Source organism: Ruditapes philippinarum, unplaced genomic scaffold, assembly GCF_026571515.1.
Source record: "Ruditapes philippinarum isolate M1 unplaced genomic scaffold, ASM2657151v2 ctg2863_1_1_1_1, whole genome shotgun sequence".
In the NCBI taxonomy this organism is placed as follows: domain Eukaryota; kingdom Metazoa; phylum Mollusca; class Bivalvia; order Venerida; family Veneridae; genus Ruditapes; species Ruditapes philippinarum.
In genome coordinates, this window is record NW_026863025.1 from 2,611 (window position 1) to 22,082 (window position 19,472).

General features: G+C 31.3%; 1 protein-coding gene across 1 annotated transcript; it reads left to right on the forward strand.

Moving 5' to 3' along the window:
- Positions 1 to 2,264: 2,264 nt before the first annotated feature.
- LOC132720925 (protein FAM219A-like) lies at positions 2,265 to 13,105 on the forward strand. Its single transcript, XM_060705171.1, has 5 exons — positions 2,265 to 2,470; positions 7,016 to 7,136; positions 7,734 to 7,812; positions 8,596 to 8,676; positions 9,573 to 13,105. Exons 1-5 carry the CDS (start codon positions 2,393 to 2,395, stop codon positions 9,772 to 9,774), a joined length of 561 nt encoding a protein of 186 aa, XP_060561154.1. The 5' UTR covers positions 2,265 to 2,392; the 3' UTR covers positions 9,775 to 13,105.
- Positions 13,106 to 19,472: the final 6,367 nt, after the last annotated feature.

Below are 19,472 nucleotides of genomic sequence, written 5' to 3' on the forward strand. Positions count from 1 at the left end.
TATACTCTCCTGCGCATCAATATTATTCTCGAACAATCAATTCAGACCGTAACTGGGGGGTTCTTTGTCAGGAAAACTGTTAAAATAGTTAAATTCCGAGTTCAAAAAAATAAAATTTCACAAATAAAAGAATGCAATATTAATCAATAAAATCATACACAGGGGACTATCGAGGAGCTGTTACCAGCCTATCCTTGGAGATAATTAGACTGGGGTTTTTAATTAACGTGATATGGGGTTATTCAAATACCTTAAGATTCTAGAGAATGAGGGGGTTAAGATGATATTCGGTTCGACCCTGGAGAAAAAGGAAGTCCAGATTTCTTGTAGATATGATATGGGTTGTGATAAACTACTGTGATTCTAGTTTATGAAGGTACTTGGATGCGTGAGGCACCGGTACAAGGAGACGATTTGAAAAGCGGTGCCATTTGCTGGAACAAATAGCCCTTTTTAGGGATTGCATTCCTCGTTATTTCAGTTGTTACTGTACGTTTAGCTGCTCATTGACCGCAGTACAGGGTTCTATTTTTACTTAAAATTTATTTTTTTGCTTTTTACTATTTTGGCACAAGTGTATTTCATCCTGTTTTTTTCCATCTTTCTTAAGTTCACTTTTCTAGACATTTATTAAAAAAATTTTTTATATATGCAAATCATTTATGCTTGCTTACCCTATAAAAATTAACTTCCGTTAAAACGCAAGCATTATGGTAAATCTTATCCACCTTTTGAAATAGTAAATAGTTATCTTACAAATTGATATTATAAATGCGTCAAATCTGGTGATAAGTTTAGCAACTTCAAATAAATAAATATGGAAAGTGTTGCCCGGGAGTCTATTTCTTGAGTCGTTATTCTTAAATGTATTTATAAATGACGTTTTGTAGTTTGTTTAATCACAGGTAATATTTTAATTACGCAGATGGAAAAATTGTCCTTTTCCCCCTTTAAAAGAAAGTTTTACCAAACTAAAAAACTCTCCTGGGGCATCAATATTATTCTCGAACAATCAATTCAGATCGTAACTGGGGGGTTCTTTGTCAGGAAAACTGTTAAAATAGTTAAATTCCGAGTTCAAAAAAATAAATTTTCACAAATAAAAGAATGCAATATTAATCAATAAAATCATACACAGGGGACTATCGAGGAGCTGTTACCAGCCTATCTTTGGAGATAATTAATTAGACTGGGATTTTAATTAACGTGATTTGGGGGTTATTCTAATACCTTAAGATTCTAGAGAATGAGGGGTTAAGATGATATTCGGTTCGACACTGGAGAAACAGGAAGTTCAGATTTCTTGTAGATATGATATGGGTTGTGATAAACTACTGTGATTCTAGTTTATGAAGGTCGTTTTGTAATCTGTCCGTGTCTGGGTTTTTTGTTCCTTGATTGTAAGGTAAACTATCATATCATATTCAGACTTTGATCATCTTACAATCAGTTCAAGTATTTATCCCTTATCCCAAATCCCCAATTTAAGTTGAATTTTTTTTACAAGTCGGAATACAATCAAACAAAAATAAGCTTTGATTTAGCTTTTTTTCAGTTTGGACATGGGGGGAATTTAAAAACATATATTTTAGACATTTATTTTAAATGTGCCTTTATTGTTTCCTTTTTTTCAGGAAAATTTTTTTTTCCCATGCAAATGTTTTAATCAAAGTTTTAAAATTTTCCCCATCACGGCTTGTTAAAATTATGTCTGATTTTATTCCCCCGTGATTTTAACCCAAAAATTTTAAAATTTTTATACTGTTAAAAAAAAATAAGAGAAAAATGGGCCTTCAATTTTTAAATTTACATCCAGATTAACCAGAACTTTGTTATGTTAACATACAAATAATAAATCATGATTCATCTATATGATTAAATGTACAGATTTTTATACTTTTTTTTTAGAGATGTCCATGTTAGGCTCAACATCAGATGAAGAATATATAGATGATCACTTGGCTAATAAAAGTTTATGTGAGTAGAATTTTGAAAATGCTTTTATAACCTCCTTTATGCAGTGATTATTGTTATTAAAATGTTTTAATTGTAACACAGACGTACTATATATATGTTCATTGAGTTAGCGAATCATTATCAAGTTTTAGTTATATCACTGATTGTCAACTGCCAGTTTAAGTTTGTGGTTATATATTATGTCTGTTTTGATATGTACATCTCGTACATGTTATATCGATATTGTATGCCCGAAAAGGCCCATAATTTGAACGGAAATATTCTTTGGGACATTTATTGGGCAGTTGAGTTAAAAATTTAACCAGTCTGCGTCAGAGAAATTATATACATCCGGTTAAAATTATTTTACTTATTTCTACATATTATTTCTTTCCTGTGCCATATCTTTTGATATGGAATCATTTGCATCTTAGAAATGGACAGTAAGGAAGATAGTGGTATTGATAGCGATAATAAATCTATTCCAAATACAACGCTTATGTCACGGATAGAGGTAGAACTTTCGTACTCGACCTAATTCGTACTATTTTTTATGCAGTGCCTTGTCTAACGCCGTTTTAAACATTTCCATCAATCACAGAAGCTTGACATTCTATAAAAAATGAAAAATATAGGCAAAAAAATAAAGAAATATAAGAAATAACGGCAATTATATCCCTCAGTGATAATGAAAACATTACTGTATTGATTTTATTTGATAGTGAATGAATCTTTCAAGATATGTAAATTATGTACACATGTTACTGACATGCTTAAATTTATGGGAAATAAATCTTGCAGAAAAGCGCGAAATTTTTAGTAAGAATTAATGCCCTTCCTTGGGAGTAAGGCCAACCAATGAAATTCAAGGAAAAAACAAGCGTCCACGAGATCATGATTTTTGGATGAACTTATCTGCCCCGGGGGGCAGATAACTGGATATTGCCGTTGATGTTTACTCAATTATGTCAACAAAATATTTTGTCTGGCACTAGACATTATTGGATCTACCCTGGGGATAGTCCAATATATTAGATGTTACAGGCTTGTTATAGTTTTTGTCGGTCAAGCCTGACGTCTAATAGTTATTGCTCAAAAACGCATAGCATCATAAAAAATTCCAAAAATGTCTATTGTCTTGCCTTTCAAGCTTTATTCAAAAGCTTATCATATTTTCTTTCAATTTCATGCTCAATCATACACAAAAACTTTCAAACGATGTACTTATCAATTTAAAATAAAATATAAACATCAATCTATTTTTGTCTATCAGCCATACTGGTTAAGCAAGGTGCTTTACAGATTGATTCCAAATTTTTGAACAGAAAAATATATTCGAACACACTGACGGTGCATGGGCAATTATTTCGTTAAAAAAATATTCTGTTAGATTGTTCTGACTCAGTTAAACGCTTGCATTTGAATTAGCCAATCAGATTTCGCGCACTTTACGGCCGCCATTTGTTTATCGGCTGTAAAAGGAATTGAAATACATTAGAGGATTTAATCATGATTTTTCGGATGTGACAGTTTAATTAGTTTGACAAAAGGTATTTATTTTTTAGTTTTGTTCATAAATAGGTCAAAAATTATGTAAATACACGCTGTCTTCATTGTTTTTCGTTCCGCCCGATTTTCTGGCGGAACATGCTATGGGTTTTTGAGCAATTTCGATATGACGTTGCTTTGCCCAGAAGCAAAAATATCTCAAAGCGACGTCATATTTATAGGACTACCCTGGGGATCACTTAGATTTTAGGACTTCTGTAGGAAAATAAATTAAAATTTTCTTTTGTGAAACTGCAACGCGCTCAGCTTAAATATTTGACATGTAGCATTACCTTGTGATTCTTTAAAAAAAGTTTTTATCAATGATACCCTTTTGGTCAAAAGTGGCTAGGCCCTGGGTAACACTTACGTGTACTATACATATACATGAATGTGTTTCTCAATGCTTATTTTAGGGGGGGGGGGGGTAGAGTGAATCATAAAGAAAGCTAAGCGGCATAAAGGTCTGATGGTGTAAGGTGTTAAAAACTTTTCTTCAAATCTTATCAATCACTTCTGAACAGTTACGTATTACCTATTCAGGGGCGTAGCTAGAGCAATTTTAAATATACGCACAAATGTACACGCAGGAGGTCAAGGGGGCCGCGTAGGTGGGGGTTTAAGGGGGCAAAGCCCCCGAAAGCTCCACGGATTTAGTAATTTAAGGATGATATGATTATACAATTTCACATGCATTTAATATCACATAAATGTGGTTTAAATCCTAAAAAAAGCAATTTTATTAAAGACATATTACACCCAGGGAGATACTTAACGGTGGTTCTATCTTATTTAAATGAAAGTCCTCGATACTTCCGTTGTGGAGCTCTCGACAAAAACAAAGTAAATAATCCGATTTGGAAACTTGTTTTTCAAAAGTCAGAGAATGTTTTGCCAAGTAGAACATCATTCTCATTGTTTTGGGTTTTACTATTACTAGGAATTCCGCCCAAGCAATGCTTCTCGATTTAATAGTTTGATGTTCAAATCAAAACGAAAGAATAGTAAGAATACGTACCCAATGAGCAAAAACCAAATCAAATAATCTATATAAGACACTCTTTTTGAAAAACATTCTACATCTAGGAAATGATTCAAAATAACATTGAAATTTGATATTGAAAGTCATCTAATTAGTCATGAAGAAGTTTTTGAAAATAGCATATTTTATAGATATATAGCGACGTAGTACACTTCTATTGAATACTGAAGAACCTTGCTAGTATCTCAATGCATTTGGAGATTCTGTTTTAAATAGTACATCCATTAATATTAATCGGCATAATTCCACAATTTCGACACTTCTTGAATGGTTGTGTTGGCTCCATTACATTTGCGAGGGCTCTTTCGCATTGCCTTTGACACCAGCACCGTGTCAATTGCTCATAATTGAATAAATTTTAATACTTTATTTATTTAATCCAGCTCTATGAAATGCGTTTCATATTCAGCCAAAGGGGAGGATATGATCATGTTCCATCCACGATAAAATTGGCAGATATTTTTGGAAAGAAATCACACAAGTTAATATTTGGTAAACGGTCTAGCAACGTAATTTTTTTGGTATTACAATTTTGACTCCGGTATTTTCGGTGTTTTTTTCAAATTCTTAACAAATGAGTCATTTCACTTCAATGGTGTTTGCAAGAAAGTATTTGATATTACTTATTCTTTCAAAATTCATTGATGAAACAATTTGCAACAGACTGATTTTCAGACGCTCACTTGATGCGACACATCGAACTTGTACGTCTCTAAACCATATAACTGTCAAACTTGCACACATATTTTGTTATATCAATCACATTTAAATTCAGTCAAATCAATTTGTTTTAATATTAAGTACGTGCCCTATTCCGCTCCAAATAAAACTTAAGTCACTTAAGTCACATTTATATTACCTAAAATTTAAGAAATTTCGCTTCGACATATTGTCTTACATTTTTTTGTGATATCTGTTACATTTCGATATTATCAAAAAGTCTGCATTATTTGTTTTATTCATTAAATTAAAAAGAATTGCAACTTTTTAAAAAGCATATGTATTATTTCGTAATATTTTACGGAAAGAGCTCATATTCAAGCTACTTGTGAGTTTAATGCAAAAGTTGATCACTTTAAAAACGAAACAGAGGTAGATCTACCTTTATCCACATAAAAACCAAATGAATAATTCTATATGTAAAAATAGAACCTAGTACACTATAATCAGTGTCTTGGCCCTGTTATAATCAAATACTCGTACAATAAGCCATTTTATGCATTGAATTTTTCTAATATTTCACCTCCCAAAATGAATTGTACGCACGTGCGTATTTGGCGTATAGGCAGCTACGCCACTGCTATTTGGGATTTTTTTTAAAATAATATGCATGTAAATAAAAAACAACAAATATTTATGTAAGTTTTTTCAGGTATATATATTAATATACGTACCTGGTTTATTTGATATTTGATCATCACAGGAAAAGAGGAAAATTCCCCCCATACACTAAAATTCCCCCTGCTGAGGGTACCGACCCACTTCCCCCAAATTGGATTGAGTGCCCTGTGGTGTAACTCTCCAGGAACGATGGTTAGGAAACTACCGCCTATATGACTGAAATACTGTTGGGAAAAGGCTTAAAATGAAACAAACAAACAAACATACATGTATATAGAATTGTTAAGTAAAAATGTTAAAAAAAATTTGTTAAAAAACTTTTTCTCGGAAAATTAAAGAGCATTGGCATTTGGGATTCTACAAAAGTTAAATAAATCATGATCCTGGGGTCAAAATTTGTCCCACCACTGGGTTTGGCGGAGAATATTTCTATTTGCCCTGATCTCCTTTGTATGCTTAAACTCTGCCATACACTGAAGATTTTTATGAGAGTTTGGTTTAAAGGATTGAACAAGTCCAAATGATGATGAATATTAAATAATTCCAAATATCAGCACATAATACAGAATTAAGACATTTTTAAAGTAATTCAATTCTAAGTATATCACTTTCACAATAAATCCAAATTTTAGTTAACATCCAGAAAAGAAAATCATGTATCACTGAACGACTTTTATCAGAACTCTTTTTCAATGTTAATTTGTAACATCTTTTATAGTAAAATTGATTCCCGCCAAATAACATGTGACATATATAAAATGTAAGAAAATCGTGACAAAATAAAATCACGTGAAAAAATCTGCTTATATAAGTAGGAGTATAAGTTAATAAATTCCGGAGTAATTAAGAAACTTTAATTTACCAGCGCAACTTTAACAATAGCATAATCTCCGGAGTAATATCACAATAAAACAAAAATAACATCATAATTCGCGATCTTCGCGACACTGGGGGCCCTGGGCATTTTTTATGGAATTGGTATTTTATTAATATATCACAAACCACATTCAATGTACTGAATATTATGTGTATTAACTTTTGTTACAAAATATTAATTATGGGAGCAAGTCTTTATAATATCATTTGTCATAATTATTCTGTTAAGTAAAATATATGAACTGATTTCAGCTTGACGATAATGAAGATGAAACTTTGACAGAAATTAAATCAGGGACAGAAACCAAATTAGCTACAACATCCAGTACAGCAAAAAATATAAGAAGATCTTCTGAGTTGCAAAAAAAGATTGGTATGTTCATGAACAAATGTCTTTTTTGTGTCTTTACAAGGGGCTCCACTGATGTCCAGATTTCAGTATAAACATTTTTGGTAGAGTTATGACCCTTTTATATCGTATATACATGTAGAGTTAATTAATGCCTTTTGGTATTATTTTATAGTCATTGCCTTTTGAAATAGTCTTTGGATAGTTTGTCCTTTAAACTTTGTTAATATAAAACAATAATGGTCTTTGAATATTGTTTAAGCCAAAATTTTTCATGAAAATCAAACTTGAGTATAACAAAGGTGAAAAGATTTAAGATTCCAGTAATAATTTACTATTTGTTATTTGCGATTAATACTGATTTTGCTGTATTTATGACCATATTTCTAACACAGTAAGAGCTATTTTTGCATATTTGGACCGTTTGATCATTTTTGTTGCTTGTACAAGTTTATAGTGTTGTTTGCAATGTGTAAATCACATTCTTTGTTCACTTCACAATATTTGATTTAAAAATACATTTTCATAAAAATTAGCATTAATCTGAAGGCATGAGCACTTCTTCAATGATGACCAATGTTTAAATTCATATTACATTTTTTTAACATTTTACATTTGTAGAAAAACAGCGAGAGAAAACAAAACGCAAAGAGGTTATACATGAACAGCCTAAAAGATCTTATTTGATTCCAAGAGCAAGGTAAATAAATTTATTTCTCCTACATTGTAAAGATTACTTCTTCTTGCATATGATATGATCAGAAACATTTCAGTCATACTGTTATATTTCAAGGTATTTTTATTGTTTTGCAGAATTTGTCATAGTGTGGCATATTCATTAAATCATTTTAAATGGAATACACCCATAAACACTTTCTTTATGAACTATATAAATAACCGAGATATATCAAGTGAAAAAAAAAAAAGTTGTTTCCCTTACCTTCTAGTAAAATCGATATCTCTTATGCTAAAACAATACAAATTAAGCTGTTTTTAAACTGCTAGTTTGTTGTGATTTAATGTCCGAATTTAAAATTTATTGCACCAATGGGAAGCTTTGGATCTTAGCTTCGTTACAGTATATACATTGTACTTCAACACATCTTTTGACACCAAAGTATTTAAATTAACTGTTAAACCTACCATATGTCAGACCATTTTACATTTGATTTATACAGTGAGATACGCATCCAGTTATCTTTACTCGAAATACTACTCATAAGAATAGCCTGTCATCTGCTAGTTGGAAACTGTTTATTGGTGTATTTACTATTTTCATCCAATATTTACAAACTCTATTTCATTCCTAGCGTAGAAAAAAATATTTCTGTATATTTGACAAAATTTACATGCCATAATTATGCTAAGTTAAGTCAACTAGTAGTAAATCTTAAATAGGTAATTTCAGTCTTAATAGAGGAAAAGATTCAATACACTTTGTTTAAATGAGAATTTAGATTTTAATAAATTTATTGAATTACAGATTAAACATACCAAGTAAACATGGTGCACCTATAGTCCCTCAAGATGAACAACCTCTAGTTGCCATAGTATCTGATGACAGGTAATTATAATGATTTAATATTTCACTAAAGAAATCATGCACTGACTGATTCTTTTTTTGATTATATCTCAGTAAAACAAAGTTAAGGAGGTACATGACAATTGTATATAGAAGTGAGCTTTTCAGTCCATCAGAAATTTGGTAGGTTTGGTTTAATTTCCAGATGATAACTCTTTAGTAGGCATTACAAATGAACACTATAAGTGTGAATTCCATATATTTGTATTACCCTGTCAAGGTATTACCTGTCAAGGTGTGATATATTCACCTAAGTGATAGCTCTGGTATGATATCATGGATTAGTCTTCAGCATTTCTGTCCATTTCCAAGGGAGTTAATCTATTTTGATAACAAAAAGAAATGTTTATGTGGGTAGTTTTGTGTATAACAGCTTAGTAATTGAAGATGAGTGCAGTGAGGAGAAACATTTCTCATGCAAGGTAGCATTCATCTAAGTTCAAACATCTGTCATACATGTAAATACATGATTATCTTGTTATCACTGGAACTGATAATGGGCAGTTTGAAGCAGAATAGGTCCTATATAACAAGTAAAGGGTGCATGACCCTAGATGAGGAATGATTTGTGTGTAAGAAATCATTAATTAGCAGACTCAAGAACAGTATTTTTTAGAAAATTTATGAAATTTTATCAATTTCATGATTCTACCTTGTCATAAATAAAATACGGGTTATTCCTTTAGATTTAGATACATGTTCTTTCTTAGATACAGCATATAAAATATGCCTCAGACAAGTTTAAATCACTGCCTGTGACAGAAATTTTCATTTAATATAACAATAAATTTTGATTTTTCATAAAAAATAGCATGAATCTGTAAGCGTTTTCTGAACAACCTTAACATAGCTAATATACATGTATATATGTTATCTAGTGAGGAGGATGAGTTTGCTATACCAAGTCTTTCCAAAGCAGCTCAACGTGAGATTACAGAACAGCTAATTAAAGATGGTTATAACCTTGACCTAGATCCTGATGATGAAGACCTTGACCTCATTCCACCACGACCTTTCCATGAGAGATGCGGATGTTGTCCGTCTGCCACGTGGATCCCTCATAAATGTGCAGTCCAATGACTTCTAGGTTTATATGTATAATAGTAATAAGTGTAGAAAGGGACACTCAGCAATTATGGAATATTTTATTACAATTATCTGTAACTATGTAACACTTATATGTGAAGGACTAGTCCAGGAATTGGGGTGGCAGGTGCTCTTGTATGAAGAATTGATAGTGAACATGATTTAATAAATCCAAAACTTTACATGCTGTTATATTATACAAATATTTAAGTATGTTTAATCAGATTTGTTTTTTTGTTATGCATAAACTATAATGTCCTGTATATTTTATCAGCCTATTTCTTTAAGAAATGAAAGCTTTATCTCATATATATATCATTGTTTACAAGAGGTATGACCTCAATGACCTCAATTGTTTATGTAAATTATCATGCATTTATATTACTCAAGGGTTAATACATGTACACATGTGTTTGTTAATATCTTCCATATATATTTTCTGCAAATGTTTTTTTTTTTTTTACATGGTTAAGATATTTGATAGTGCAGCAGTTATTTCTTTAAATCCTATAAAAATGCATTAATATATATATAATGATGACTCTAGTTATTAAGAAAAGTAAATGTTTAAGAAATACTTTGTCAATTCTGGTTGATAAATGTCTTCAGAAGAAGGAAAAGTTTATTCTTGCCAGTTAACTTTGTGGACTGTTTTGTTTCTTTTCAATGCATGTGATGAAATTAACCAAAATGATGCGTGTATTAAATAAAAAAAACACTATTGTTATATTTTTAGGGATTTAAAAGGGTTAAAGTTTAATAAACTACACAGGCAACTGTAGTTTATAAAGGTCAAAATCACATACATCAGTCAATAGTTGTGTGTGGTCTATTCATGCAATTCTTAATAAGGTGATAGGCTGTTCTCATGAAATAGGAGAAGATAAGAGAAAAAGATATGAAAAACCAAAAAAACTTATTAAGAAATAATCACATTAAATATTACAATTATTGCAATTATTTGCTTGTTTTATGCAAGATTATAACTCAATTTATATATGTTTTTGTTGTTGTTTTGTGCGGGGAGTGTCATTTTTTTTTACTCATCCCTTAACCAAGTTATGGCTATTTTATTATATTTTGACTCATCTTAAGGTACATTTTTGGGGAAGATTAAAGATTCTTGCTTATTCAAGTGGTATACTTGCCAATGATTTCACTATATGAAACATTTCCCAAATTTTCCTTACAATGAGTATAAAGAGTATGAATTTGGAGGTGTGATGATTTAGAGGTCTCTTTGGGCAATGGTCAATTTAGCAAGGGTTCTTTTACGCTTTGAAGTAAGTTCTTCATCATTATCCATTTAAGAGTTCTTTCATACCATTGTTGATTTTGTGCAATAATACAATTTTCATTGTTTTATAGAAAGTCCAGTATACATATTTGAACTAAAAATTCTTCGTTTTTCTATTTTGATGAGAAAGGTTCCATAGGTCTTCATTGTTTTTAGCAGAATTGGAAAGTTACTGATGTATTCAGTACTAGCAAATGAAAGTATAATAAACTGTATAAAAGATTTTCGTGATAACCGACTATGAAAGTTTTCATGTCAGCTTGATTCTTTTTATCATTGTCATAAAAATTGATCTGATTTAAATGAGCTTCAAAATAATTCTACGCTTTCATGTTAAAATACAAATGTATAAGATGCTTAGACTTTAGTCAGATTGCCATGTAAACATTCCATATTTTTATTTTGACATTTTTGAATTGTTTGTTTGTTCCATTATTGAAACCAGTTTGAATCTGAAACTGTTGTTGATCTGATGAATGTGTTCATAGTTTACAGATGTGACCAAAATATGTTTAAAACTGTTGCAAGAAAATTTTGTCTAGATATATTTGTTATACTGCATTTTAAAATGGCATGTATTTATATGTAAGAATTTATTTAGATTGTATTCTGATATTGCAATGTGTGAAAAGTAAAGAAATCCTATTTATTGTTACTTTACAAATCAACCATTCCAAGGTCATGTACTCTAAATCATTTCAAATTTCATGATTGTCCTTTACCTTACAAGTTAAGAGATTCAGGTTATTAGGATTGGCCTAAGGCACATGTATAAAACATATTCAGCCAAACTCTCCTTGTGGTTTGACCAAGATGCAGGCTGCTATATTTGTACATTTTGATTTTGAAATCTTTGACTTTACTTTGAACTGTTCAAATTTAAAAGGACTGCATATAATAATAATTTTTACCTTTTTTTTTTTTAAATGAAATTGTATTTTTCTGAAACCTTCTTTGCTCCAACTTGAAATAGTGTATGGATAGGTATTTGAGTGTCTCCTCACCAAAAAAGTTAGAAAGTCCCCATATGACATGTAGTGTGTTACTTAAAACTCAACCAAAAATAAAAGAAAATGTAAAAAAATCTCGAATACTTTCATAAAATAACAAAAATAGATAAACCGCAGCAAAACCATATGAAGAAAGAATTGTTTAATGTTAGAATTTTTTAGGTCGAAATGATTTTGAGTACCGCCTCTTTTAAAGAATTCCATTTATTTATTGTTATATAACTTTAGAGTTTATATTTGTATGTTATTAAACATGTTTTCATGTTACAAAAGTTTAAGAAGATTGTTGCTTAACAAAGTGCGTGTGTGCAATTTGTAGTGATATAAACTGAACTATAATGTTTTAAATACTTACTGTTGTGTAAGTTTTTTTTATAAAATTCCTGCATTGTTTTAATATGCTGTAATAAAAACAAACATTCAAAGCTTCGTACCTGGTATATACAATTTATTACTGGTAATATATCATGTAAATGTTACATTCATTTATAGAAAATATTGTTGTAGTGATAACATGTATAGGCCATTGCCAGCAGCCTTGCTTTTGGGATAACCCTTTAGTGACATGGTTGAGTCTCTCTCTTGTAATTGAGAGGTCTGGGATTCAAATCCCAGTCAGTGCCTGCGGATTTTTGCAGGTTTACAATAATGACTTAACTGACATAATATCAATCTGTTATGAATGAATCTCATAAAATAACTTGATGTGCAAAACAGAAACATGAGATGGCATGTTGATTTGTGTTTACACCAAATCTCACATAAAAACATCTGGGGTTCTAATCTGTAAAAAAAACATGACTATTCAGAATTAGTTCAATTACAACTAAATTGAACTTACAATTTTACAAAGAAACAGAACTTTGTAACTCTCAATGAACACTGTTCTTTTTAACTTCCCTTGATAAGATTTAATAAGGTGAATTGGAATAGATAATTGAATTTTTTGTCATATTGATACTATTATTGAGGAATTTAATGTTTCATTTGCAACACATACTGCTGCAAAATTTATTTTAGATATTATATAAATAACACATGGGTTTGTGGGTAACAGTAAAAATATCATCCCGAGGAAAATACTGTTACCCGAGGCGTAGCCGAGGGTAACAGTATTTATACGAGGGATGATATTTTTACTGTTACCCACAAACCCATGTGTTATTTATTTTATTACCCCGAACAAATACTGTGATGATCTGAATTTGTCAACTAAATCTAACTGTAACAAAAATAAATCAAGAGAGGCAATAACAAAACTGTCCTTACCTTGCATGTTTTAAGTGTACTGTAGGCCTACTTGAGAAGCTGTTTTTCTTTTATTCTTTAGGCAAGTGATGATATCTACCAGTCATAAACATAAAATAAGCTGTGTTTTATTTAGAAAACAAAACACTTACCCATTTATAAGGCTATGATCTGTGAAATCTGATCCTTCTGTATCCGAATATTCTTAGCATCGTTTTTGACAAAGTGCATTAAATTTAACAAAATAACGATGATATCCTATAGATGTCTGTCTACCAACTCTATCTGTAATGTTTCACTGGTTAAAATTGTTAAATAATCCTTTGTTGCATGCTTTAATCCTCTGCATGTTTCAGTTTGACACAAAATTATTCACATTACAATTACTTCCGTTGAAAACGGATGTTTCCTTTTGACTATTCAACAAAAAGATATTTTATACGCGAAAGGAACTCTAGGGTGCAAAGAACTAAATTTTGTGAGAGTAATAGTTACTTCGGCGATGCCCTATCGTCGAAAATAAGAATGAATCGAGAGAAAAATGGCAGCCATTTTATTTAGAAAATAGACCACGTGACCAGATTTTATACTGTTAAAAAATAATGTTACCTATGTAACAGCACAAAATTCTTAGTCACGTGGTACACTTGCATTAACAGTAAGAATAACTCCCAGAGGCCTATGGGAAATTAACATTACGAAAAAAGTGAGGGGTAATAAATTTTGTTAACAGGTATTATTATTGTTCTCATTTTTAGTGTGTGAAGTTTAGAAATTCTATCTGTTAGATTGACTGTAAAGTCACTGGATAGTTAGTTAAACATAAATAACATTACAGAAATTGGAGTAACTGAATATTAGTGTAACATCTATGTTTCATATTTAATATGTTTCTGTTTCTGATTGCATGACTTGTGCCAACAATGACTTTGCTATGCCAATATTGTGGAAGCCCTGTGATGCTGTTGTAAAATTGAAAAATGAAATCCTTCACTTTAATTTATTACTGACAGTTACAAATTACTAGCAGGACAGTACCATTACACCAGTTCAGTGGGTAAAGGTGTTATCAATTTCAACTTCAAAATTTATCCCAGAGGGTTAAAGTGATCATTTACTTTCTTGTGTTAAGTAGTTTTACTTATTTCCTTGTTAATATGATATACTGACTATTTTTTTGTTTTATTACTTTTTTGTATAATTTTTTTTAATTATTTCTTTATTTGTTTTTGTTTGTTTCTTTTCCTTTTGTTGTTTTCTTTGTTTGATATTATTAGAATATATAGGTAATTTAGATATATTGTTAATTATATGTTTATTCTTTCATTTGTTATTTATTCTGACATTTTTAGTATTTAAATAGATCCCTCCTTGTCTGTCACTTCTGTAGTAGTTATTTCCCTGCTATAGTTCTGTATTTCAAGCTCCCACATGCTCTGGACAATATGGTTTGTTTATAAGCTAGTCTGTTAAGTGGGAAAAGTCAGCCTATTATGATCACTTGTTGTTGTTGCCTGCATCATTGCGTAAAAGTTTTAATTTAAAAGCCATCAACAGGAAACTTGAACAACAAGGTGCAATTGTTAGACATAATTCTAAAAGCCTATTTTTGGAGAAAGCTGTATTTTTGGAGTTATGCCCCTTTTTAACTAAGAATTTTTATCAAAATCAGTTATTGATAGTCCTTACAATAGCTGATATTGCATGGTCGTGTTTCTGTAGAGGGTTACTATATCAAGTCATTTTACTTGTTTGCAAACTTCTTTTTTTTTAGCTCACCTGTCACAAAGTGACAGGGTGAGCTTTTGTGATCGCTTTTCGTCCGGCGTCCGTCCGGCGTCCGTCCGTCCGTAAACTTTTGCTATAAATGACATCTCCTCATAAACCACTGAGCCAATTTCATCCAAACTTCACAGGAATGTTCCTTTGATGGTCACCTTTAAAAATTGTTCAAAGAATTTAATTCCATGCAGAACTCTGGTTGCCATGGCAACCGAAAGAAAAATCTTTAATTATCTTCTTTTAAACAACCCTAAGAGCTAGAGCTTAGATATTTGGCATGAAACATCTTCTAGTGAGTGTCTACCAAGTTTGTTCAAATAAAAGCCCTGGGGTCAAAATTGGCCCCGCCCCAGGGGGTCATTGATTTTCCCTATATGCATATAGTAAAAACTTAAAAAATCTACTTTTAAAGAACCCAAAGAGCTAGAGCTAAGATATTTGGCATGAAACATGTTCTAATGGGTGTCTACCAAGTTTGTTCAAATAAAAGCCCTGGGGTCAAAATTGGCCCCGCCCCAGGGGGGTCATAGATTTTCCCTATATGCATATAGTAAAAACTTAAAAAATCATCTTGTAAAGAACCCAAAGAGCTAGAGCTAAGATATTTGGCATGAAACATCTTCTAGTGAGTGTCTACGAAGTTTGTTTAAATAAAAACCCTGGGGTCAAAATTGGCCCCGCCCCAGGGGGTCATTGATTTTCCCTATATGCATATAGTAAAAACTTAAAAAATCTTCTTTTAAAGAACCCAAAGAGCTAGAGCTAAGATATTTGGCATGAAACATGTTCTAATGGGTGTCTACCAAATTTGTTCAAATAAAAACCCTGGGGTCAAAATTGGCCCCGCCCCGGGGGTCATTGATTTTCCTTATATGTGTATGGCAAAAACTTAAAAATCTTCTTTGAAAAAACCCATATAGCTAGAGTTTAGATATTAAGCATGAAACATCTTCTAATCAGTGTCTAAAAAGTTTGTTCAAATAAAAGCCCCGGGGTCAAACTTGGCCCTGCCCCGGGGGTCATTGATTTTCCTTTTTTGTGTATAGCAAAAACTTAAAAATCTTCTTTGAAAAAAGCCAAGTAGCTAGAGTTTAGATATTAAGCATGAAACATCTTTTAGTAAATATCTACAAAGTTTGTTCAAATAAAAGCCCGGGGGTCAAAACTGGCCCTGCCCCAGGGGTGTCATTGTTTTTAACTATATGTGTATAGTAAAAGCTTAAAAAACTTCTTTTAAAAAACCGAATGAGCTAGAACTTAGATGTTTAGCATGAAACATCTTCTTATGGGTGTCTACCAAGTCTGTTCAAATAAACAAATAAAAGCCCTTGGGTAAAAATTTGCCCAGTGGGGGGGGGAGGGGGCTATATACAGGTGAGCGACCTCAGGGCCATCATGGCCCTCTTGTTTAATTTTTCATGAAAAAAAAATATATATATTCCATTATTTCAGTACCTGTAGTAGTATTGACTTATAACTTTATGAACAATAGATACACTGAATGAACATTATCAAATGTTAAATCATCAGTACTGTCACATTTCTTATTATTGTATAATAATCTTTATGAAAGTATCATCCATACATAACAACATATAGTTCAATTACATAATTTTACAAAATAAAAGTTGTTTGTGTACGGCCATACTATTCTGAATTACAAAAGACTGTAAGAGTAACATAGTAGAAGGGAGGCAACACCCAAGTCCATACAAATATACAGTAAAAAGTAAGGGCAAAGGAGGAAAATTGATGATTAAATGGGGTATATGTTTTCATGTCATTTTAAATGTTAGTTTGTTTGATTATGATACTGCCATATTCGGATATAGATGCCAGTTTAAATAGATACCATTCCTTAATATTGTAATATCCTATGTATTGTTTAACAATAAATCTTAGTTTATGCATGTTGTAATTATGATACATACATGTATATTAAAACTGTTAATTTTAAAACTGTTAATTGAAATCAAGGAGTCATCTATATTTGTTATCTAGCATTTTCCTGTACATGGATTTTTTAATGAATATGTAATTAGGGTGTGAGTCTTCTTCAAGGATCAACTATCTTTACTCCTCAGTAGTAATAAATACTAAAGGGATATTCTTCAAACTTTAGATTGATGACTTTTTAATGACAACAGAATTTCTATAGATATTTTATTTTCATTTTCATTGACATGCATTTTATGTAGCATGGAAACAATGACATTTGAGTTTTTCCTTGACTTTTATAAAGAAATATATTTATTAGTTCAACTAATCAAAGATTAGGGAGAGCTCTTGTACTCATAAAATATTTGTTAATTTTGTTTCTCCAAAACTGCTGAGGGGTCTGATAGGACTATAACTTACCTTTTTACAAAGAGTTATGCCCCTTTCCTTACAGTCAAGCACTGAGAATAGTCAAACTTGATGTCTTATGGACAGCTCTTTTTATATTTATAATTGTTTTTTCTAATGTTTTTTTTTTAGTTCTTTTTTGTTTGTTATTTTCTTTATTTTTTCTTTACTGCATTAAGTAAATTATAAGTCAAGCATGCTGTCTCCTTTGAGAGCTCTTGTTTTATCTGTTATTGTTTATTTTTTCAGAATAGTTCATAGTCTTTCGTTCTTTTATACTGGTTACACAAAAAATCATGTTTCTTGTGTTTCTTTCTAGAATTGTTTCCTATTTTGTTTCTACCTTTTCTGCCTTATTCTTAGAACAAAATTTTGTAGTTTAGAACTTCTCAAACGTTTGACTGATTTAGTGTATGTTTATCTTAATTGATGTCTGTATGTTGACCAAGCCTGTAGGAATTTGCATTTTAAGATTATTGTTGTTAAAGGTGGAAGAAAATGTTTATATTTACATAACTTTCATATATATACTCATACCATGACAAAACATTAAACTATTTAAAATCTAAAGAGATTTTTTTTTCTTTTCATACAATTGTTTTACATACAGTACATGTATGTCTGTGTCCATGTAATGTAATGGTCTTATAGTGACTTTTAAAAAGAGCTAGTAAGTAGTTTAGCCTTCTCAACTTGGTCTTGCATCGCCTTTTATCTGAGTTAATGATGGAAAATCTGAAGTTTTACATCATTCAGTACATTATTTCAAGCACACAAGAACCACCACTGATCTGTAAAAAAAAAATTGCTGTTGAACTGGAAGATGTGACTTGAAGTTCTGTCCATGTCATTTATTATCATATTAAGATTCATTGAATAACTGCTTAAGGTTTGGTGCGTCTTTTAAGGTGTTGGCTTAATGGTAACATAATTAGTAAGTGTGGATTTTAGAAATTCTAAACATTGGTGAGGAAAAGTGGATATCTAAACTATATACAGAATCATGTTAATTGCTAATGAGTCCATAAACCAGGTTCTTATATTAAATGTTTAACACCGGTGATAGTTTAAATGTCAAATGCCGGAGAGGATTTAACTTTGGATAAAATAGCTATAAAGATTTAGAAATTGTAGTTTTTTTTCAATGTAGTACAGGATACAGGATTATTGTTACCATATTTTCCAAATAATGTTGGCAAATAGCATAATATACTGAGAATATTGTCCATATGTTTGCCTGCATCTCTGCCATAATAACCTTGTAATGTTTGTCATAAAACTTAGCATGATATTTATAAATTTAGCAGAGAAAGAAATGTTAAATCATGTCCAATTCACAATACCAGTCCCACTTATGTCTAGCACCATAAAAGGAAGCTACTAATTATGCTACGTTTTTCAACAAACCATCAAGTCATTGTAAAATTAACAAGCTGAACACAGTGTGTACACACAGTCAGTGTTAACACTATAATCCCCTTCGTCCTGTTACCCTGGTGAAGACATATGCCAATGTTACGACAATTCATCAGAGATAAGATAGTCCTATTTTAGCCAAAGAGGAAAGCTGACCTTTGTCTTCCAAGTGCAACCTTGACATTAAAGAAGTGGATGTGAATCTTGTGTGTCACATATCTTCCGACTGTAGTATAGACATAATGGTTTGCACAATATTTCAACAATCAGTAATGTCAGTCATAAACTGGACATGATTTATCCTTTGACTTCTGTGTAAAACTTTGACTTAAATGTAGACCTGGGTTTTGCATGCAACATCATCTTATGGTGATCATGTGAAATATATTCTGAAATCCCATCATAATTGCAGTAGTCTTTTGACCAGACACAAAATCAAGCTGCTCTGCAGACTGACAAATGCATCAAGTTCAATCCATTCTATCATGACATTTGAGCCAGTGACCTCGGTCTTGCACATCAAGACTCACACCTGTGTACCAGCTTATTTTGAAATCCAATCTTCCATGTAAAAGTAACTGACTGGACATGTG

What these genes read in the sequence shown, in the direction of transcription:
- LOC132720925 (XM_060705171.1), top strand. Translation starts at nt 2,393, where the DNA reads ATGGACAGTAAGGAAGATAGTGGTATTGATAGCGATAATAAATCTATT. An exon ending in TATTTGATTCCAAGAGCAAG is followed by an intron (nt 7,813 to 8,595) that starts GTAAATAAATTT and finishes ATTGAATTACAG; the next exon opens with ATTAAACATACCAAGTAAAC. An exon ending in GCCATAGTATCTGATGACAG is followed by an intron (nt 8,677 to 9,572) that starts GTAATTATAATG and finishes TATGTTATCTAG; the next exon opens with TGAGGAGGATGAGTTTGCTA.